General features: G+C 42.4%; 1 protein-coding gene across 1 annotated transcript in view; it reads left to right on the forward strand.

Annotated features, from left to right (window-relative positions):
- The window catches only part of NEK10 (NIMA related kinase 10), an 88,500-nt gene that overhangs the window by 21,703 nt on the left and 45,876 nt on the right, over positions 1-20,921 (forward strand). The window contains 1 exon segment of the mRNA XM_048301646.1: positions 16,136-16,210. Coding sequence (XP_048157603.1) covers positions 16,136-16,210 — 75 coding nt within the window.

A 20,921-nucleotide genomic window follows, 5' to 3' on the forward strand; every position in this document is an offset into this window, starting at 1 on the left:
AGGGACACTACTTGTCACTGATGTCCATTGGGACTGATCACTGCCCTCTGGATAGTATGGAATGCAGCCATTCAACTAATTTCTTATCCATCTAGCAGTCCACTCATCAATTCCTATTGTGGGGAACCATGTCAAAGGCTTTACAAAAGTCCAGATAAATTGTATCTGTAGTCCTTCCCTTGTCCACTGATGTAGTCACTCCATCACAGAAGGCCACTAGGTTGGTCAGGCAGGACTTGCCCTTGGTGAAGCCATGCTGGCTCACCTGAAATCACCTCTTTGTCCTCCCTGAATCTTAGCATAGCTTCTAGGAGGATCTGTTCTGTGATCTTCCCAGGCACAGAAGTAAAATAATTGCTAATACAATTTCGTGGTATCAGCCATGACTATATTTTTTGCAGCTATGGATATCAAATATGATGGAGGAGATGATTTAGCCCTAAAATATTTAAACTATAGTTATGCTTCAAGGCCTGTTTTTATTTAAATTTGCAAGAATATAGAAATAACCAGATTATAGAATAGGTGCTAGTGAACATACAAAGTATAACAGCTGTCTATTCTATTCCAATCTTACCATGAAATTGTTTAGTATCCTTCAGTTGTTCCCAGATCAGCTGCAGTGAGGTGCTGTTTGTGTAAGTCTGTAGTAGTGAATATTCTTGATTTATGCTTCTATAATCATCACAGTGTGGAGGAAGGAATCCAGGCAGGTTCCAGGACAGGCTTTGAAAGCAATATGTGTGTGAACAGTGCAAAGCATGGCATAGTTTTAGTCTTTGAGTGAACTAATACAACCTGGTACACACAGCAAGCCTTCCAGGCAATTCAGATCCTGTAGTTTTTGAAGTCCTCAAAGAAGTACTGCATGTTTTCTTGCTGCTTATGACACAGAAGAAAATACACAATTTGAATGCTGCAGAATTGTTGTGAGAAGTCTTTCTGCAAAATTCAATCTCTCTTCTTTAAATATAACAGGAAAGTGTAGGCACATACACACACCCATCCACAAAGCACTCAGCCATAAATATTTAGCAATAGTTGTTTCACAGTAAATATTTTTACCTGATCGTGTACATACTTCATTCATTATCAAACCATATGTGCTAAACCCCCTCTGACATGTGCTAAACCCCCTCTGATTCTTAGTAATGGTGCAGTTTTGAAAGAATGTGATTTAATGGTGCATTTTTCCTTGAGTGATGAAAATAAATATGCAGAGTATTATTTTAAGGTACCATATAATTGTATTTTATATCAGCATACTGCCACTGAGGGGCACTCTTGTCTCAACAGCCTTTCCTTATCTTTGTTCCATTCTAAATATAGAGTAGTCTAAACGTACTTTTCAAAAGCTGGCTCAAAATTGCCCTTGAAAAGCATTTATATTTCTGTCAAAGATTTGCAGGCGTTCAGGAAAATTGGAAGAACAGAAACTTATTTGGACCATTACTACAGCAATTAGTTTAAAACTATTACAGTATTTAAACGAACACTTTATTTAGTCCTACAACTAGTACAAGTGTAGTACCTATTGAATTTTTGGGGAGAGCTGACGACATTTTATCTATTGTTTCTGAATTTAATTGAGCCTTGTTGTTTAACAACCTTAATGAAATTAAGACTAAGTTACTTTCTTCCTGATGATAGTTAGTATGTACTGTATGGATGCATGCTGTCATATTGTTCCTAACTCATACAGTCCATGTATGCCAAAGACTGGAGCATTTGTGATCTTGATGCTTATATCTCACAGTATTTGAGGATAAATATACTGTCCATTAAGTACATGTCAAGTGGTTCTTAGTGAAAGTTTATCCTGATTTCAGTTGTGATAGAGTTAATAGTCTTTCTAGTAGCTGGTACAGTGCTGTGTTTTGAATTTCGTATGACAATAATGTTGATAACACGCTGAGGTTTTAGTTGTTGCTGAGTAGAGTATACTCTAAATCAAGGACTTTTCAGTTTTCCATGCTCTGCCAGGGAAGAGCTGCACAACAAGCTGGGGGCAGGGAGTGTATCCAGAATAGCTGACCTGAACTAGCTCAAGGGATATTCCATACCACAGAATGCCATTCCCAGTATATAAACTGAGGGGAGTTGGCCAGGCACTGCCGATGGCTGCTCGAGGACTGGCTGGGCATCTTTCAGCAGGTGGTGAGCAACTGCAGTGAGCATAATTTGTTTTTCTTAAGTTTTATTCTGCCCCCCCCCCCCCCTTTAATTACATTTGCTATTAATATTATAATAAATGCTGGTACTATAATATTACAATATTATAATATTTTATTTTGTTTCAGTCATCAAACTGTTCTTACATTGACCCATGAGTTTTATTTTCTTTTTTCTGATTCTCCTCCCCAGTGGAGAAGGTGACAAGTTGAGTGTGTGGTGCTTAGTTGCTGGCTGGGGTTAAATCATGACAAAGTTACTACAAAATGTTAGATGAATGTGAAGCATATGCTAAAATATTGAGAAATCTCTGCATTGAATTTATCCTATCAGCTTTTATTAAAAGAGAAGGTCTGCTCTAAGATCTACTGAAACCTGTAGTTCTGCGTTTACAAGCTGCACACTCATCCTAAATAGAGTGAGTTCAATTTTCTGGAGTCTTTCAAATCTGAAAACTGACCCAAACTTGCCTTGATCTAACTAGAGTAATGTTCCAGTGGACTACCTGTGAAGCAGTGTTATGTGACTGTGTAATTGGGATATGGCTGAAATTATTTTGCTTTATAAAAGAATCTTATATTACTGCTCTATTTCATTTTTCTCCATCAGTCCTTCTGGAAATAGTAACACTTGTTAATCTCTTGCTATAAGAATCTGCAGGCTGACAGTATAACAAAGGCAGCTCATTCATCTGTAACTAATGTTCTTAAAAAATACTATCTTTAGAGGGGTGCCTTAGTTTCAGACTCTACTGGTATATTTTGATTAAAAAAAAAAATTAGTGAAGTGAGCAATACGCTGGAGAAAGGGCTTCTAGAGACTAAGACTTTAATTCTGCAGCAGCCACACCAATGAACTGCTTTAAGAAAATTCTTGGACCCACAGATAGGCTTTTCATACCATGTATAGGAGTATGGGACCACTCACATTCCAAATCTCTTGAAGATATATTACACAGTTTCTGCTTTTACCTGGGTTGAAAAGGAAAGGAGTGCATAGTGTGGGAGACATTCCCACCTTGCTGTCAGAGCAGAAAACAATAAACCTGCTAAAGAATTATGCTTGTTTGTCCTGATGGAGAAAAGTTCTACAGGTGGCCCTTGTGGAACAATTCCAGCAGAACTTGGTAGGCAGGGACCTATGGTGAAAGAAAACTGTTGGGGTTTTAGTTTAGTCTTAGGTTTTCCTGTTAAAGGAATTTTCTCCCATATGCATGTTGCTAGGGGACAAATAGCTGTACTTAAGAAAGACAAAAAGGGGAGTGGGGCGGGCCTGGCTACTCTTTTGTCTACACCTGGGTGTGGGGGCAGTTCGCTCTGAGCGTCCGGAGAGAGAAGCTGCAGAGAAAGGAGCTGCTGCTGCTTTCTTTTTGGCCGTTCTTTCTTCCTGCTGGAAGCAACACCGGGACCCCAAAAGCCGCTTTCCCTGCCCTGCTGGAGACCGAGCTGTGGCTGCCCTGCCCCGCTGCTGCTTCGAGCTTTCGCTACGCTGTAGCCCTGCTCGCCCTGCCTGCCTGGGCCTCCGTGGTTTTTCCCATCTGGATACATCTCGTCTGCCACCCGGGATTTGCGTTCGTCCCTGCCATTCCAGCCTGCTGTTCCTGAGAGCCCGGGATCAGCTGCCCAGCGGTTTGTGAAGCCTTTGTTCCATCCCTTCCCGGGATCCCAGGGCACCAGAGCCGCGGGTTTCCCGAGCTCGCTCCGGAGCGCCCCCTGCAGCCGCGGGGGAACCATCGCACCTGCCCTGCTCACCGGGAGCCGCCAGCGCCCCTGCCGGCTGCGAGCGGAACTGCACCCGAGGGGAAAGGGCCTGACAGCCGAGAAGGCTGGGACTGGGTTTGTGATTGCTGTTACTGCCAGAGTTGTTGTTGTTTTGTTTGACTGGTTATATACATATATATATATATAGTAAAGAACTGTTATTCCTATTTCCCACATCTTTGCCTAAAGGCCCTTGATTTCAAAATATAATAACTTGGAGGGAAAAGGGGTTATATCTGCCACTTCAAGGGGGGCCTCTGCCTTCCTTAGCAGACACCTGTCTTTCAAAACCGAGACAGATCTTGGCGCCCAACGTGGGGCATGAGGGCATTAAGAGATAGAGGTGAAAAAGGAATAACAGTTCCTCGATAACTTTATTTTGTGTGCTGGATATTGGAACCTTGTTAGGCAGCACTATGTGGTCTAGTTTACCCTGGTTTGGGTGGCATGTAGCCGTGGCTATATTCTTCCCCTTTGCAGCTCCTTACTTGAATATGGGTCCTCTGACTAAGGCTACCATTGCTGTTATCCAGCTTGCGTTATGGGTCGAGAAGGTGAGGAATTCATGGGTTTTTAACTTCCTCCGGAATGTGGGCACATGGATAAACAGCTATCACACACTGAGCACATGTTTTTGGGGTTATGTTAACAATGGTACCTTCTGTGAGGAAATGACACCAGGGGAAGTTTTCTCCCAACCCCTCAACCAGTTCTTTGGGCCCACCCCATCAATTTTCGAAGGGTTTAAATTCCCTCTGAATACTAACCATCTGCTGCTGATAGGCCTACTCTATTTAGCATTCAAGGATAAGTTGAGATTGGCTTGGATATCTACCCGGACACCAGCCCCAGAGACTAGAGATCCTGCCCCAGAACCTGACATGGCCCCAGAGAGTAGAGTTCCTACCCCAGAGCCTGATCCTGCCCCAGAGCCTGACATGGCCCCAGACACTAGAGATCCTACCCCAGAGCCAGAGCCTGCCACAGCCCCAGACACTAGAGATCCCGCCCCACAGACTGATACTGCCCAACAGTCCACCTCAGAAATGGACTACCCAAACTGGGTGGGGGTACTGGCAAAAGGGATGCAGGAGATGTGCCAAGAGATGGGTCAGGTGCGCCAGGGGATATGCCAGGAGATGGGTCAGGTGCGCCAGGAGATATGCCAGGAGATGGGCCAGGTGCGCAAGGAGATGTGCCAGGAGATGGGCCAGGTGCGCCAGGAGATATGCCAATTGCTAAGGGAATACACCTCCTCAGCTAGTGAAAAACCCTCTCCCTGCCCCAAAGAGGGTGAGTCCGATGGTGCAGCAGTGGAACCCACGGATGTTACAACCGTCCAGGCTTCAGCTGAACCACAAGGACAACCACAGCCAGCAGCGGTCGCCCCTGTGCAAAGGAGGAAGTATAAGACCAAATCAGTACGACCAGTTAATGATGATGGGCAACCAGGGCCCTCACAACCAGCAGGAGAGCCAGAGCCAGAAGTCATCACTGAGTCCCTGTCGCACGACAGTCTCCGTGCTATGCGAAACGACATTGTGCGAAGGGGGCGTGAGCCTTATACCACCTGGCTGCTTCGGGTTTGGGACCTTATGGGCACAAGTGTGCAACTGGATAGTGGTGAGGCAAGGTATCTGGGATCGTTGACCCAGGACCCAGGTGTGGACCAGATATTTGTGAGGGAGCCAGGGCCTCTCTCTCTCTGGGAGCGGCTCTTAATGAGTGTGAGAGAAAGGTTCATTCACAAAGAAAGAATGCAGGAGTATCATCATAGAATGCAGTGGAAGACACTCGAGCAAGGGATCCAACAGCTAAGAGAGGTGGCAATATTAGAGGTACTCTTTGGGAAGGATGGACAGCATGATAATGACCCCGATAAGGTCAGGTGCACAGGACAGATGATGTGGAACCTGGCAAGGCTAGGGCCATCGCAATACACCACCTTCATTGCAACGATTGATGCTGACAATACCCGAGAAACAGTGGGCTCTGTTGCCAACAGGCTCAGGCATTATGACAGCATGATCAATGGCCCGCTGAAAGCTCATGTCTCTGCTGTGGTCCAGGACCTCAAAGAGGACATGAAGGAGATGAGGAAGGAAATGAGGGAGGAGATGAGGGAGGAGATGAGGGAGGAGATGAGGAGGGTCAGTGTGGCACCAGTGCGAGTCACAGGCCCCCAAGTCAGAGCCCGTCGTCCCCCTGCTAGAGAGAGAGGGTACACCCCACGAGCTGAGCTGTGGTTTTTCCTGTGTGAGCATGGGGAAGACATGAGAAGGTGGGATGGGAAACCCACCTCTGCCCTGGCAGCGCGGGTGCGTGAACTCAAGGAGGGAGGCACTAACCGAGGGGGTTCCGCTAAGGTGAAGGTAGCCTCAGCCTCCCGTGACCGAGCTGCCAGGCATTACAGAAGGGAGGACGATATGTCGGATCCCCTTGAAGGTACCTCGAGCATGTACGCCCAGGGAAAGAATGATAACCAGGGCTAGAGGGGCCCTGCCTCTAGCCGGGAAGAGGCACGGGAGAACCGAGTTTTCTGGACGGTGTGGATCCGATGGCCTGGCACATCAGAGCCACAAAAATATGATGCATTGGTTGATACTGGGGCACAATGTACTTTAATGCCATCGGGACATGTGGGGGCAGAACCTGTATCCATCGCTGGGGTGACCGGGGGATCACAGCAGTTGACCCTTTTGGAAGCTGAGGTGAGCCTGACTGGGAAGGAGTGGCAAAAGCATCCGATTGTGACCGGCCCAGAGGCCCCGTGTATTCTGGGCATAGACTTCCTCCGGAATGGCTACTACAAAGACCCAAAAGGACTCAGGTGGGCATTTGGGATTGCTGCTGTGGAGGCAGAGGGCATTAGGCAATTGAACACCCTGCCTGGACTATCTGAGAATCCTTCTGCAGTTGGGCTCCTGAAAGTGGAAGAGCAACGAGTGCCAATTGCCACCTCGACAGTGCACCGCCGGCAGTATCGGACAAATCGAGATGCTGTGATCCCCATCCACAAGATGATCCGCGAGCTGGAGAGTCAAGGGGTGGTGAGCAAGACCCACTCACCCTTCAACAGCCCCATCTGGCCTGTGCGCAAGTCTGACGGGGAATGGAGATTGACTGTGGACTATCGTGCCCTGAATGAAGTGACTCCACCGTTGAGCGCTGCCGTGCCAGACATGTTGGAGCTCCAGTACGAGCTGGAGTCCAAAGCAGCAAAGTGGTACGCCACTATTGACATTGCCAATGCATTCTTCTCCATTCCTCTGGCAGCAGAGTGCAGGCCTCAGTTTGCCTTCACCTGGAGGGGCGTGCAGTACACCTGGAACCGACTGCCCCAGGGGTGGAAGCACAGTCCCACCATCTGTCATGGACTGATCCAGACTGCACTAGAAAAGAGTGAGGCTCCAGAACATCTGCAGTACATTGATGACATCATTGTGTGGGGGAACACTGCAACCGAAGTGTTTGAGAAAGGAGAGAGAATAATTCAAATTCTCCTGCAAGCTGGTTTTGCCATCAAGAAGAGCAAGGTCAAGGGACCTGCCCGAGAGATCCAGTTCCTGGGAGTAAAGTGGCAAGATGGACGACGTCAGATTCCCACTGAGGTCATCAATAAGATCACAGCAATGTCTCCGCCGACCAACAAGAAGGAAACACAAGCTTTCCTAGGTGCTATAGGTTTCTGGAGGATGCACATTCCCGAGTACAGCCAGATCGTGAGCCCTCTCTACCTGGTTACCCGCAAGAAGAATGATTTCCACTGGGGCCCTGAACAGCAGCAAGCCTTCGCCCAGATCAAACAGGAAATTGCTCACGCCGTAGCCCTTGGCCCAGTCAGGACAGGACCAGAGGTGAAGAACGTGCTCTACTCTGCAGCCGGGAACAATGGTCTGTCCTGGAGCCTCTGGCAGAAGGTGCCTGGTGAGACTCGGGGCCGACCACTGGGATTCTGGAGCCGAAGCTACAGAGGATCTGAAGCCAACTACACTCCCACCGAGAAGGAAATCCTGGCAGCCTATGAAGGAGTCCAGGCTGCCTCAGAAGTAATCGGCACAGAGGCACAACTCCTCCTGGCACCCCGACTACCGGTGCTGGGGTGGATGTTCAAAGGAAAAGTTCCCTCCACGCATCACGCCACCGACGCTACTTGGAGCAAATGGATTGCCCTCATCACGCAGCGCGCCCGAATTGGAAACCCAAGTCGCCCTGGGATCTTGGAAATAATTACAAACTGGCCAGAAGGTGAGACTTTTGGGTTATCTTCTGAAGAAGAAGAGGAGCAGGTGACACGTGCCGAAGAAGCCCCACCATATAACGAGCTACCAGAGAGTGAAAGACAATACGCCCTCTTCACTGATGGTTCCTGCCGAATTGTAGGCGCTAGCCGGAAATGGAAAGCCGCTGTATGGAGCCCCACACGACAAGTTGCACAGGCCACTGAAGGAGAAGGTGGATCGAGCCAATTTGCTGAGCTCAAAGCTGTCCAATTAGCTCTGGACATAGCTGAAAGAGAGAAGTGGCCAAAGCTCTACCTCTACACCGATTCATGGATGGTAGCCAATGCTCTGTGGGGTTGGCTGGAAAGGTGGAAGAAGGCAAACTGGCAGCGCAGAGGAAAACCAATCTGGGCTGCTGAAGAGTGGAAAGACATTGCCACTCGGGTAGAGAAGCTATCCGTGAAGGTCCGTCATGTAGATGCTCACATCCCCAAGAGCCGGGCTAATGAAGAACATCGTAACAACAAACAGGTAGATCAGGCTGCGAAAATAGAGGTGTCCCAGATAGACTTGGATTGGCAACATAAAGGAGAACTGTTCCTAGCTCGATGGGCCCATGATGCCTCAGGTCATCAGGGCAGAGATGCCACCTATAAGTGGGCACGAGACCGAGGGGTGGATCTAACCATAGACAGTATCTCCCAGGTTATCCATGACTGTGAGACATGCGCTGCGATCAAGCAGGCCAAGCGGGTGAAGCCTCTGTGGTATGGCGGGCGATGGTCCAAATACAAGTATGGGGAGGCCTGGCAGATTGATTACATCACACTGCCTCAAACCCGCCAAGGCAAGCGCTATGTGCTCACAATGGTAGAAGCCACCACTGGGTGGCTGGAGACCTACCCTGTGCCTCATGCTACTGCCCGGAACACCATCCTGGGCCTGGAAAAGCCAGTCCTTTGGAGGCATGGCACCCCTGAGAGAATCGAGTCTGACAATGGGACTCATTTCAAGAACAGCCTTATAAACACCTGGGCTAGAGAACATGGCATTGAGTGGGTGTACCACATCCCTTACCATGCACCAGCAGCTGGGAAGGTTGAGCGGTGTAATGGACTGCTTAAAACCACCTTGAAGGCACTGGGTGGGGGGACTTTCAAAAACTGGGAGATGCATTTAGCAAGAGCCACCTGGTTAGTTAACACTCGAGGTTCCACCAGCCGAGCAGGCCCTGCCCAATCCGAACCCCTACAAACAACAGATGGAGATAAGGTTCCAGTGGTGCACATGAGAGGTATGCTTGGAAAAACTGTTTGGGTAAAGTCTGCCTTGAGCAAAGACAAACCCATCCGTGGGGTTGTTTTTGCTCAGGGACCAGGTTGCACCTGGTGGGTGATGCAAAAGGATAGAGAGACCCGATGCTTACCTCAAGGGGACCTTGTTTTAGGGTGAACTACCCATGGCTCTGTACTTGTATCAATATCAGCATGTATATTTGTATATAATTTGGGTAATGCATAGATTTATATGGTTAAAAAAAGTTAAGTTTCATGTAACATGTTAGTATGGGAAAAAATTCGGGGTGGATAATGTTGGGGTTTTAGTTTAGTCTTAGGTTTTCCTGTTAAAGGAATTTTCTCCCATATGCATGTTGCTAGGGGACAAATAGCTGTACTTAAGAAAGACAAAAAGGGGAGTGGGGCGGGCCTGGCTACTCTTTTGTCTACACCTGGGTGTGGGGGCAGTTCGCTCTGAGCGTCCGGAGAGAGAAGCTGCAGAGAAAGGAGCTGCTGCTGCTTTCTTTTTGGCCGTTCTTTCTTCCTGCTGGAAGCAACACCGGGACCCCAAAAGCCGCTTTCCCTGCCCTGCTGGAGACCGAGCTGTGGCTGCCCTGCCCCGCTGCTGCTTCGAGCTTTCGCTACGCTGTAGCCCTGCTCGCCCTGCCTGCCTGGGCCTCCGTGGTTTTTCCCATCTGGATACATCTCGTCTGCCACCCGGGATTTGCGTTCGTCCCTGCCATTCCAGCCTGCCGTTCCCGAGAGTCCGGGATCGGCTGCCCAGCGGTTTGTGAAGCCTTTGTTCCATCCCTTCCCGGGATCCCAGGGCACCAGAGCCGCGGGTTTCCCGAGCTCGCTCCGGAGCGCCCCCTGCAGCCGCGGGGGAACCATCGCACCTGCCCTGCTCACCGGGAGCCGCCAGCGCCCCTGCCGGCTGCGAGCGGAACTGCACCCGAGGGGAAAGGGCCTGACAGCCGAGAAGGCTGGGACTGGGTTTGTGATTGCTGTTACTGCCAGAGTTGTTGTTGTTTTGTTTGACTGGTTATATACATATATATATAGAGTAAAGAACTGTTATTCCTATTTCCCACATCTTTGCCTAAAGGCCCTTGATTTCAAAATATAATAACTTGGAGGGAAAAGGGGTTATATCTGCCACTTCAAGGGGGGCCTCTGCCTTCCTTAGCAGACACCTGTCTTTCAAAACCGAGACAAAACCAAGAATTCATACAGAGAAATCTGCAGCCAGCCTGGCACAATGCAAGATTGTGGTTATGAGGGACCTCTTCTAGGGGTGGTTTCTGAATATCATGTCTATAGGTCTTACTGAAAAAGGAATACCTGAGGAAATACCTCATGCTCTGGTGAGACCTTACTTGAGTACTGTGTCCAGCTTTTGGGTCCTCAGCACAAGAAGGACATGGACCTGTTGGAGTCAGTCCACAAGAAGGCTGTGAAGAGGATTAGAGGGATGGAGCACCTCTCCTATGAGGAAAGGCTGAGAAAGTTGGGATTGTTCAGCCTGGAGAAGAAAAAGCTCCGGGGAGATCTTAGAGCACCTTTCTGTACTTAAAGGGGACTATAAGAGAGCTGGAGAGGGACTTTTTACAAGAGCATGTAGTGGCAGGACAAGGGGGAATGGCTTCAAACTGAAAGAGAGTAGACTTAGATGAAATATGAGGAAGTAATTACTCCCTCACCCTGGGAGGGTGGTGAGCCACTGGAACCGGTTGCCCAGAGAAGTTTTGGATGCCTCATTCCTAGAAGTATTCAAGGTTGAGTTAGATGGGGCTCTGAGCAACCTGGGGAAAGGTGTCCCTGCTCATGGCAGGGGGTTTGGAACTTGATGATCTTAAGGTCTCTTCCTGCCCAAACCATTCTATGATAATAGTATGAAGAATTTTTGAATATTTATAGTCACACTGTGTTTCCTTAAGTAATGTGTGGTTACATGGTTTCTGTATTCAGATCTTTCTTTATTATTTTGTTTTTAAACTTATGCAAGGCACAAATGAAAGTCCTAAACCCAGGAGGTGCTTCATTCTAATGTGAAGATTGTATAACTTGGTTTGTATTTCCTGGGACATCTTTTATGCATGTCAATTAAACTTGAATTATCCTAATCTTTTTCAGGCTCTTTTATGTTGTGTGTTGTTGCAAATGTAAACAGATATTTACAGTCTGATCCTAGCCAGGCTGTCTCTGACTGTAGAGAACTTTAAGCATGTTGTTGTTTTGTAGTCTCTAGAACGGCCCACTCTACTCATTTTCTGTTTAATTTCTGACATAAATTTCATAAGAAGGGGTCCATAACTAGCATTTTATGCTGGTACAGCACTTAATCATAATTGATTGAGCTACCAATGCTATGAAAATATAAATACTAAATCATGCCAACCTGAAATTTTGTAAAACATCTCATTCTAAATTGATAGAAAAGCATTACTGAAACTGTACATCTCTGGTCAGATTGAGTGTCTGATTTATTGTTTCAGACACACAAAAAAAGGTGGAATTTTAGGCACAGCCTGGATGAAAGTTGTTTTGTTATAGGGTTTTAGAGATTCATTGAAGCAATATTATCTGTGGCTTTCCTTTTAATCTGCCCAGCTTTTTATATAAGACATTGAAAAGTTACAGTTCTAAATGGAAAATGTGTATCTGCTTTTATTGCAGCTATATTTTACTGCAGCGGTATTTCTGTCTAGAGCTCTATAGTTGCATCTGTTTGTAGGACAAAACAGAAGACTCTGTATCATCACTTTTCCTCAGTGTCATTTAATTGCAGCAAGGTTTAGACCTTGATGGTCAGAGGGCTGTGTGGAATCACTTGGGCACCTTTCAGAGCTGATATCAAGGAGAACTGTGAAGGGCACCGTACTCTCTTTTGGGCAGCATGTTCTGTTTAATGTTTACTACACATCATAAAGTAGCAGCTGAAAGGATCTGTATGGGTCTGAACCTAGGATTATATAGCAGCAGTATGCTAGTTTTGAGACAACTCATCTGCCACATAAACTTCTAATCATAGCAGGTAGCCATGGAGTGTCAGAATGGTGAATTGAATGAGACTTGGAAAGTTCAAATAGTTCCTGGGTGCTGGAAGAAAGCTACATGTTAATTTTGTAATTCAGAATATTTGCATGTTGAGTGCATTATTTTAAAGACCTATTGGCTCTGGATTCTCTTCCATGCCCAGAGAAGCAGTGGCCATGAGATAAAGTAGATATAACCAGTGTCTGTTGTGTGTTAGTCACTGTTCAGATTCACTTGAATCAATGCTACTTTTTTAGCAGATTAGATGGCTCATTTAACTAATATTCATTATCAGAATTGCTACCCTTCACACTGAAGTTCAAGGAAGTCCTTCTAGTACTCTATTTTTGAAGTTATTTTCGTAATAGGCTGAGTGGAATCTCCTATTTGTTTATATTCACCCTGTAAATCAAACATTCTGGAAAACATTGGTGGATTAATAGCATGATTACATCTCTCTTTACAAATCTCAGTTTCAGATGTGGATCAGTGCCTAGGTTCCTAGTGCAGAAGTTACAAGCTTCACAAAACTGGCAGTAGATTGTTTACAAAGCATTAATGATAGCACAGAAAGGAGAATGATAGAATAGCTAAAAGTTTTATTTGGGAATGAGGAGAAGTTAATTCTGTTCCAATTCTATTGATGAGGAAAAGTAGAATAAGTATGTACTATTGTTGATTAAATTGCAAATTATCTTGATTTTAGCATATGTTTTTTATGGAAAATAAATTGAATTTCTAATTTTATACTCCAAATCACTGTAACTCAGTAAGTTGCTAACAAACCTTCTTGATTACAATTGCAAACTTGCTGAAGAGAAGCAAAGGGTTTTTCTCTCATCCTGAACCCTTCTGGGTAGAAGAAGAAACTGTTCAGAGGGTAGATGGTGAAAATCTGATGTGAGCAGGTCTGAAGTTCATATATGGGGTGAATTTGATACTCTATTAATATTCCTTTTTGCTGTGCTTTTGGTCTTTGTATATTTGATTTTAGGAAAAATTAATGGCATTTTTGAATAGGATTCAAATATAAATTCAGGAAACAAACGTGCAAGTATGATGTCGTTGTTAAGATGTATCTGGATAATTTTTGTCTTGTTTGTACTGCAGAAGACTAATCTACTGTTTAATACTGGTTGAGAATTTTGGGAAATAAAACAGCAAATGAAAATCCAGATCCTCTTAATAAAAAGAGAAAAAACCCTCAACATTGCAGGTATCTAAAATGCTCATTTGAAGAGACTGATAAGATGTAGAAACTTTCTGTAATTTAACTGTCATGAAAGCTGCAGAGACCATTCTGTAGGAGGTTAAGATACTAGTCAAGTCAGCTTGACTTGTCAACTATTTCATAGTTCTGTCTTTTCTTCATGCCCTCTTCCACAGATTGTTAATCTTTTTTGAAACTACCGTGCTTCATTATCACATATCCTGCAACTCTAAACATAGTGTAAACAAGTGAAAGAAGGGGAGTGTTTCAGAATCTAAAGGATTATGACTACATCATATTGTTTTAATTTTTCTTCCTGTTGGAGGATTGTCTTGTATGGTTGACTATTTTTTAACAAATTAAAAAAAATTATAATAATACTAATTAATAAGGGGTCATCTTTGGTCATCTCTTCATTTAATGATATATGAAGCAGGCCTGTCACAGTTCTTAGAAGTTATTTCATTTGTTTGTTAATTATTGTAGTAACTTTTGGCATCACATGCCAAATAATCATGGAGTATTAAAAGTTGCAGACCAATTTATTTATTTTTTAAGACAGATGCTTAAATAAATTAAAAGAAGCAATGCCACTACTTTGATGTAGTTCAACAGCTGGCAGTTCTTTTTCATTCAAATCTCTATTATAGGCTTGAAAAAGCTAAGAAAAAATACTTACGCTTAATGTAAAGCTGATTGTCCTGGGCTTTACATTCCTTAGCTCTGGCAGCATCAGTTGTATGTGGGAGCTTCTTGCTGGCATCAAGAAAGTTTAGCTGAATTTGGAAAAAATAATGCCAGTGAAGGGGTTTTATCCCTCCATTTCTGAGGACCTGAGCTTAAAAGGAAGAGAATATATTTACTCCATCTGGCTAATTTTTCCCTTGCTTTCTTTTTTTTCCTGCAGATAATCATTAATGTTCTATTAAAATGAAATACTACTTCCAGAACTGAGATGTTCAGCTCTCTTCTTTCCTTTACTAAATCTTTCAAGCAATAGGAACTGAATTTATTGATTGCTGTCATGTCTCAATACTCTTCCTTCATCAAATATTATTTGAAGATCCTTCATCAAATATTATTTGAAGAATTCCAAAGGAAGGAATTTAGAATGATTAACACCAATTAATTCAGGGACGTATCAACATTGCAAAATCCTCTGGTCTTTGGGGATTAATATTTCTTGAAGCGAACTGCTGGAGGACTGCCTTAACTCAAGGGAAAAGGGAGGCTTCTTAGGTGATCCTATTAATTTAGCAGTCTTTTTACTTTTTACTTACATTTTTCAAGCACTGCAGAACTAGTCCTTCTTTGGACATTTTGTTCAAAGAAAAATTATCTGTGGCTTGAGTGTCTAGATGTGGCTTTCTTATCAAAGGCCCTTTCTGAATTCAAGAACTGCTCCTTTTCAGACCCTGAAGGCTTGCATTGAGCAAGAGCCAACAGAAACTAATTTTTCTTACCTGTATTTCTTCAGATCTCCAGCTTCTTTTGAGGAGTAGTAACATTTTGAAATAAAATATTTATGAACTATGTCATAGTGAAAACAATTGGAATAGGCATGCTATGGGCTCTGTCCAAGTAGAACAGGAGTTTTAGAATATTTTAAACAGTATTATTTACTACACAGATCTTCCCGCTTCTGAAGCAGTATTACAATACAAAAATTGTTAACAGGGTTTATCAAGTACAATAATGGTTTCTTGCTCTTTGTGCTTGGACTTAATGAAGTGTGAGGTATCTTAGCTGTGTTGTTGTGTGGAGGCAGCAGTAGTGTTGAACTGGAAAAAACAAACAAACTGTTTGCATGGAACTTTGATTAAAAGTATAATCTCTAAAGACTGTGTGTGACATTTTGTGAAAGACTGCCTGGTAATAACACAAAAGGCACTTATTTTAACATAATTACATGATCTTCTAAATCTACAGCTTTTGTCACAAGGTAAGGCTAAGATTCACCATTATTTTTAAAAAATTCCATCTTTGAACTATGAAGTTATTAGACCCCCCCACCTGCTCCTTTGACATTTAATTTGTGGAAAGTCCACCCTTCCCAGCTGTCATAATTTCAAGGAAATCAAAATAATTACCATAAATTTAGATTATTAGAGATTAGTATTAGATCACTGCTTATTAAATATGTACCATTGTCATATAGTTTATTGAAATATATTAATAGAAACTTGAAACTGGTTATATAGTTTAGATTGAAACCATTAGAGGTGTGCTTATAGTATTTTTAAAGCTGGTAGGCCTGATTAAAATGTAAGTTGTTGATGACTGTGGAGATAAAAAGATAATGTGGTCCAGTTCCGTGAAATGTAAATGATAAAAAAAAAATCCCTCCCTTCCACCCTCCCCCAACTTTTCATTTGTTGTGACTGAGCACTGATTGTCATGCACAGAAGGTGGCAATTGAGATATAAATCTTTTTGTCTTTTTTTAAAAATATTGTAGCTGACTTTGGGCTTGCAAAGCAAAAGCAAGAAAACTGCAAACTTGCATCAGTAGTTGGAGCCATCCTATACTCATTTTAAATACTCCTGCATATAACATTCAGTCCAGCAACTTCCATCTTCATAGTTACTCTTGGAGCAGATAGGCAAGTTACAATGGAGTCAGGAACAAGGTGCAGGAACAAGCTATTCTGCAATAGTTGGTTGCCTGCCTATTTTGATGTTGCCTGGTCTTACACACGGTGGTTACTGTGGGTTAAGTTGGTGCAAAAATGAACTAACTGCAGTAGTGTAGTAACTTATCTATATATAGAATATCCTTATAGATAAAGAAGTGTGGGTTTAAATTATGAAAAGGTGCATGTAAACAGTATCATTTACCACCACCACATGTGATGGCCTTATACCTGTAAGAATGCTTGGCCTGCAGGCTGTCATAAGTAATTAAACATTCCAAGCTATCAGGGGAGCTACTGATTGCTCCTCTGAATTAAGAGTGAGTCAAGGACTCAGGCATTTGGCAGTTGAACATAATTCATTTTGCCATTTTTGAAATTGTTGCTTGTGAATTCCTAGTGCCAGAATGATAATGATTGGCACTTAATCCCTAGAAATCCCTAAATCCTAAAATGGCTTCAAGAGTGAGACCTTGTAATATGTTAAATATTCAAGTCACTTACCTTGGAAGACTAATGATTATACTTCTTAGTGAGCAAAGGTAAGGGGATTGCAAGGCTGCCTTAATTGGTTGTCCAAATATTCCTGAAGCGTAGCACAATCTCTGAGTGGCACTGGATCTGTGAGTGATGGTTTGGGTATTTAAAGTGTAGTAAGAGTTTGGTGTAACTAGTTATGTGCCATCTTTTTCAACTTCTCTGAAATAATAAATTCATTTTGTTCACTTACAACTGGCCAGAGAAGCTGTTGATGAGAAGTTATTGTGTTCTGTTAAACACCAATTTAAAATAGAGGTGTCAGAGGTGTCAAAACCATGCTGCTGTGGCACTCAGGCTCACTGAATTGTAATCTTTCTTATCCTATCTACATTTATTTCTTCTTTTTGCCTGTTAGATGCCTGTTTTCTTTTCCTGTATATCTCTTGGGATTTTTATATTTTGTAGGAAATTTCTGTTTGAGAGTAGTGTTCTGTGGTTTTAAGTACTCTTTTTTTAATACAATTTTTGCTTATACTGTATTTATTATTGTTCTCATACCCTCTTTATGCATGGAAGTTCACATCAGACCTAGAACTTTGGCAGTTCTTTTTCTACCTCTTTATCCAGGTACTTGGATGCAGGATTGAGGATAAAATGTCCCTTACATGTTGCAGTCTCTCAAGTTAAGGGATCCTTTGGGACATTACTTGTCAGTTCTACTCCACAGGCAAAATCATGGAAGCAGTGATCCTTGTTTGTCTGCAGTCGGCAAAGAGAACAGGGATACAGTACAGATGTCTTTGTATTTAGAATGTATGCTTGAGTAATATTTAAAATGACAGGCTAAAATATCAGTCTTTCCAACGTCATAATAATTTAAAAATTCTAAAAAGGCTTTGCAAACAGCAGCATGTGCTGGATGCCACCTTCCAGGTGCTTGGTTAATACTTTGTGTGATGGTGGGCTTTTTGAAACGGAAGCTTGTTCACAAGGAATAAAGTGAACTGGCACAGTATTTTAGCGCAAGTCTTGAAGGAAAAATCAGAGCCTATAGACTTAATCACTGCTTGGATTTTTTGTGTGGGGTTTTTTTTGGTATTATTTAAGTAGATGTTAAAGGCTATTAAGAAATCAAAAAATTAGGACTGTCCACCTACCAATATTAGCTTCTGCACAAAAAAAAACCAAACTGAAAAGAGAAAGAGAGGAGACAGCATTGTCATCTTAGAATGGCAGAAATTGCTTTCTTCTGAATTGACAGGTAATAGTTCGGGGTAGTTTGAGATGCAACCCACCCTTCTTGGAGCAGACAATATAGTAAAGAAACAAAACAGTAAATGTCAAAAGGAGTGTTGGACGCTTATTGTTTAAATTTGACTAAGCAGGGTTATGCAGAATGGTTTAGATAAAAACGCATCACTGTATGTACCTAGCATGGTTGTATTTGGGCTTGACTGAATCAATTTGCTAATGCAATTTTTAAACCCTGTGTTGTCATAAAATAACTGCAGACACTGTTTTATGTTTAGAGAGGGACTTATATAATTGTGCTTTGTAACTGTGATGGTTTTTAATTTTACTTCATACTAGGTTGTATTCCACTATCACACTAATTAACCTCCTTTTACTTGGTTATGTCCCTGAACTAAAAAATGCAGCAATGTGTATGTTTAGCATACCAAATGTATTAAATAGGTGTGTTTACGCTTAATACATTAAAAATTGAGGAAAAGACTGCTCTAGGGAATTGGTAATGAATCCTAAACTCTTTTCCCATCTCATAAGTCATGAGAAACAATCTGCTCCAAGTTAGTGGTGACAGTCTTTATTATCATGCTGTCTTGAAGGCCTTCCCAGACAGAGCAATTGTCCATGTTTATAGAGAATGATGTTTTCTTTCATTTGTACCTTCCATTTCTTTGTTTCAGAAGAAGGACTGTAATTTAAGAAGAGGGACATATTGACAGCAGATCAAGAGATGTATATAACTGTATATGTATAGAGACAATTTAGATAAACTCTGGGAAATGAAGTAAATTTTGAGATTGGGTGGAATAGAGAATCCCATCATAATTCCTTGAGAACTTGACTGATCTGGAAAAGCTGTTGAGAAACTGTGAGTAGATCCCTCAGGTGTCATTAAGAAGCGGGCAAGAAAGTTCCACATTAGTTGGCGAGCTAACTTGATCTTTCTGAAATAAAATTGTTTTCAAATGTTAGAAAACTGATGCACAGAATAATGTTATTAATTTAGCTTTTTGTGCTAAAGTTGAGGAGTTTTCTTGTTGTTATGTTTTGAGGAAACTCCCATTTGAGTGGTAATTGAAGGTACTATTTTACTTGTGTCGCTCATCTTCTCCGCTGTGGAGGAGAAAATATCCCTTGATCTTTCTGTTTATGGACTACATACTCTGTATACTGTGTTCTGTTAACCAAATTTCTTTTTTAGTACTGATCACTGCTTCTGTTTATAACCATATCTCATGAGAGCACTACATAAATCAATATTCTGGTATGGTTTCATGTAGAGACCTGCAGTAGCTGCATTGCTTATTGTGGTGACATAATATTTTCACTTATTTAAAGCATTTTTGTGTTGGGAAAGGTTAATTTAAGATGAGGGAGTGTGTTGTATTTTCATACATACTTTAGCCTTTATGATGCTATATGGTCAAACTGATTACCAGATTTTCCAGCAGCGCTTTCTTCCTCCAAAAATAGTATCTGAAACATTTTACCAATTTCAACAAAGTTTGAGAGTTTAGGTTCTTTCAATGTTTGTAAAAATTTGGTGATGGATAGCAAGCAGTGAAACAATTCAATCTTGGTGAGAAAAGTTTTTAAACTCAGCTGAAATGTTCCCTTCCAAATAGCTGCAGTACATTCTGTCATGTGACAGTAGTTTGTTGTTAGATAGTTAGATAACCAAGAGAATATGAAACTGAAGGTACTGTGGAATGATGAGGGAGAACAAAAAACTAGTGGAAAACTGGTCTTGTGCTAGTTCTGCCGTTCATGGAACAGATGACTCCTGGAGGGGCTTTACTGATTTGAATAGAAAGGTAACAAAAGTTAAATAATCCTTTCAGTAGATTAATGCTGATATTTTTACCAGAGGATCTTCTGAAAGTTGATTAATGCAGGTGTTCACTCTGAGAATGAAAGATAGCAAGGAAATACACCTGTGTAAGTTTGGTTGTGGTGTAGACATAGGTTTATAATAATGTGTGTCAGCAAAAAGTCCAGTGCAATTGGAGGTGGAATCCACAGGGACAATATAGGTTGAGCATGCAGGCAGTACTGTCCCCATGTGTAACCCGCAGCACAACTCTGTGTAGAACATTATGTTTCATTATGGGCACCCCATGGCTGAAAAGACACCTGGATGAACCTCAAGGAAGAACATGATAAGTACTTGACAGAGACTGCCTTACAAAAAGATGGTCAAATGATTTAATTTTATATAGTTTTTGTTAAGTAAGAAGTTTGTCTAGTTTACTGTCACCTGACATTTGAATGTACTTAATACCATGTCCATTGTGACACAGCATTATACTTGGGAGTAAAACTGGAAATTATGTGAAAAAAAGTAAGAAAGCATGAAGATACCTGTATTTATCTCTGGAAAAATGTTCCAGTGGCAATTATAGAAGTCCCACCGTAAGAGATAACTTGATACTAGACAGGAGAGAATGAAAAAAAATCTTGGACTAAAAGAAAGCAGGCCACTTCGGAAGTAACATGGACTAGTCCATACAGATGTATTTTTCCTATCCTGAGTAGAGGAAAGTTGTTGTACTCACAACAGCTTGTAAGTAGCTTAAAGCCATAGCACAGATTGTTTACATGAAAGGGAGTGTGAAAACAGTTTTCTGTACTTCTTTTCTATCAAGTGAGTGGTCCTGATCCACTTTCTAAAGAGTTACTTTAATGCTGAGGGGTGGGGTATACCATGTAATAATTTTATAGACTGCATGGTGACTTTAGACTGCTATCGCGAGGGGAAAAAAAGTACTGCCATAATACATTATAAATCAACAATGTACTTCTTGGAAATAGTTATTTCTGTAGGACTTACATAAATTGTACAACAATTATTGTAATTTATAATAATTATTATGTTATTATTTC

Source organism: Corvus hawaiiensis, chromosome 1 (genome assembly GCF_020740725.1).
Source record: "Corvus hawaiiensis isolate bCorHaw1 chromosome 1, bCorHaw1.pri.cur, whole genome shotgun sequence".
Taxonomy (NCBI): domain Eukaryota; kingdom Metazoa; phylum Chordata; class Aves; order Passeriformes; family Corvidae; genus Corvus; species Corvus hawaiiensis.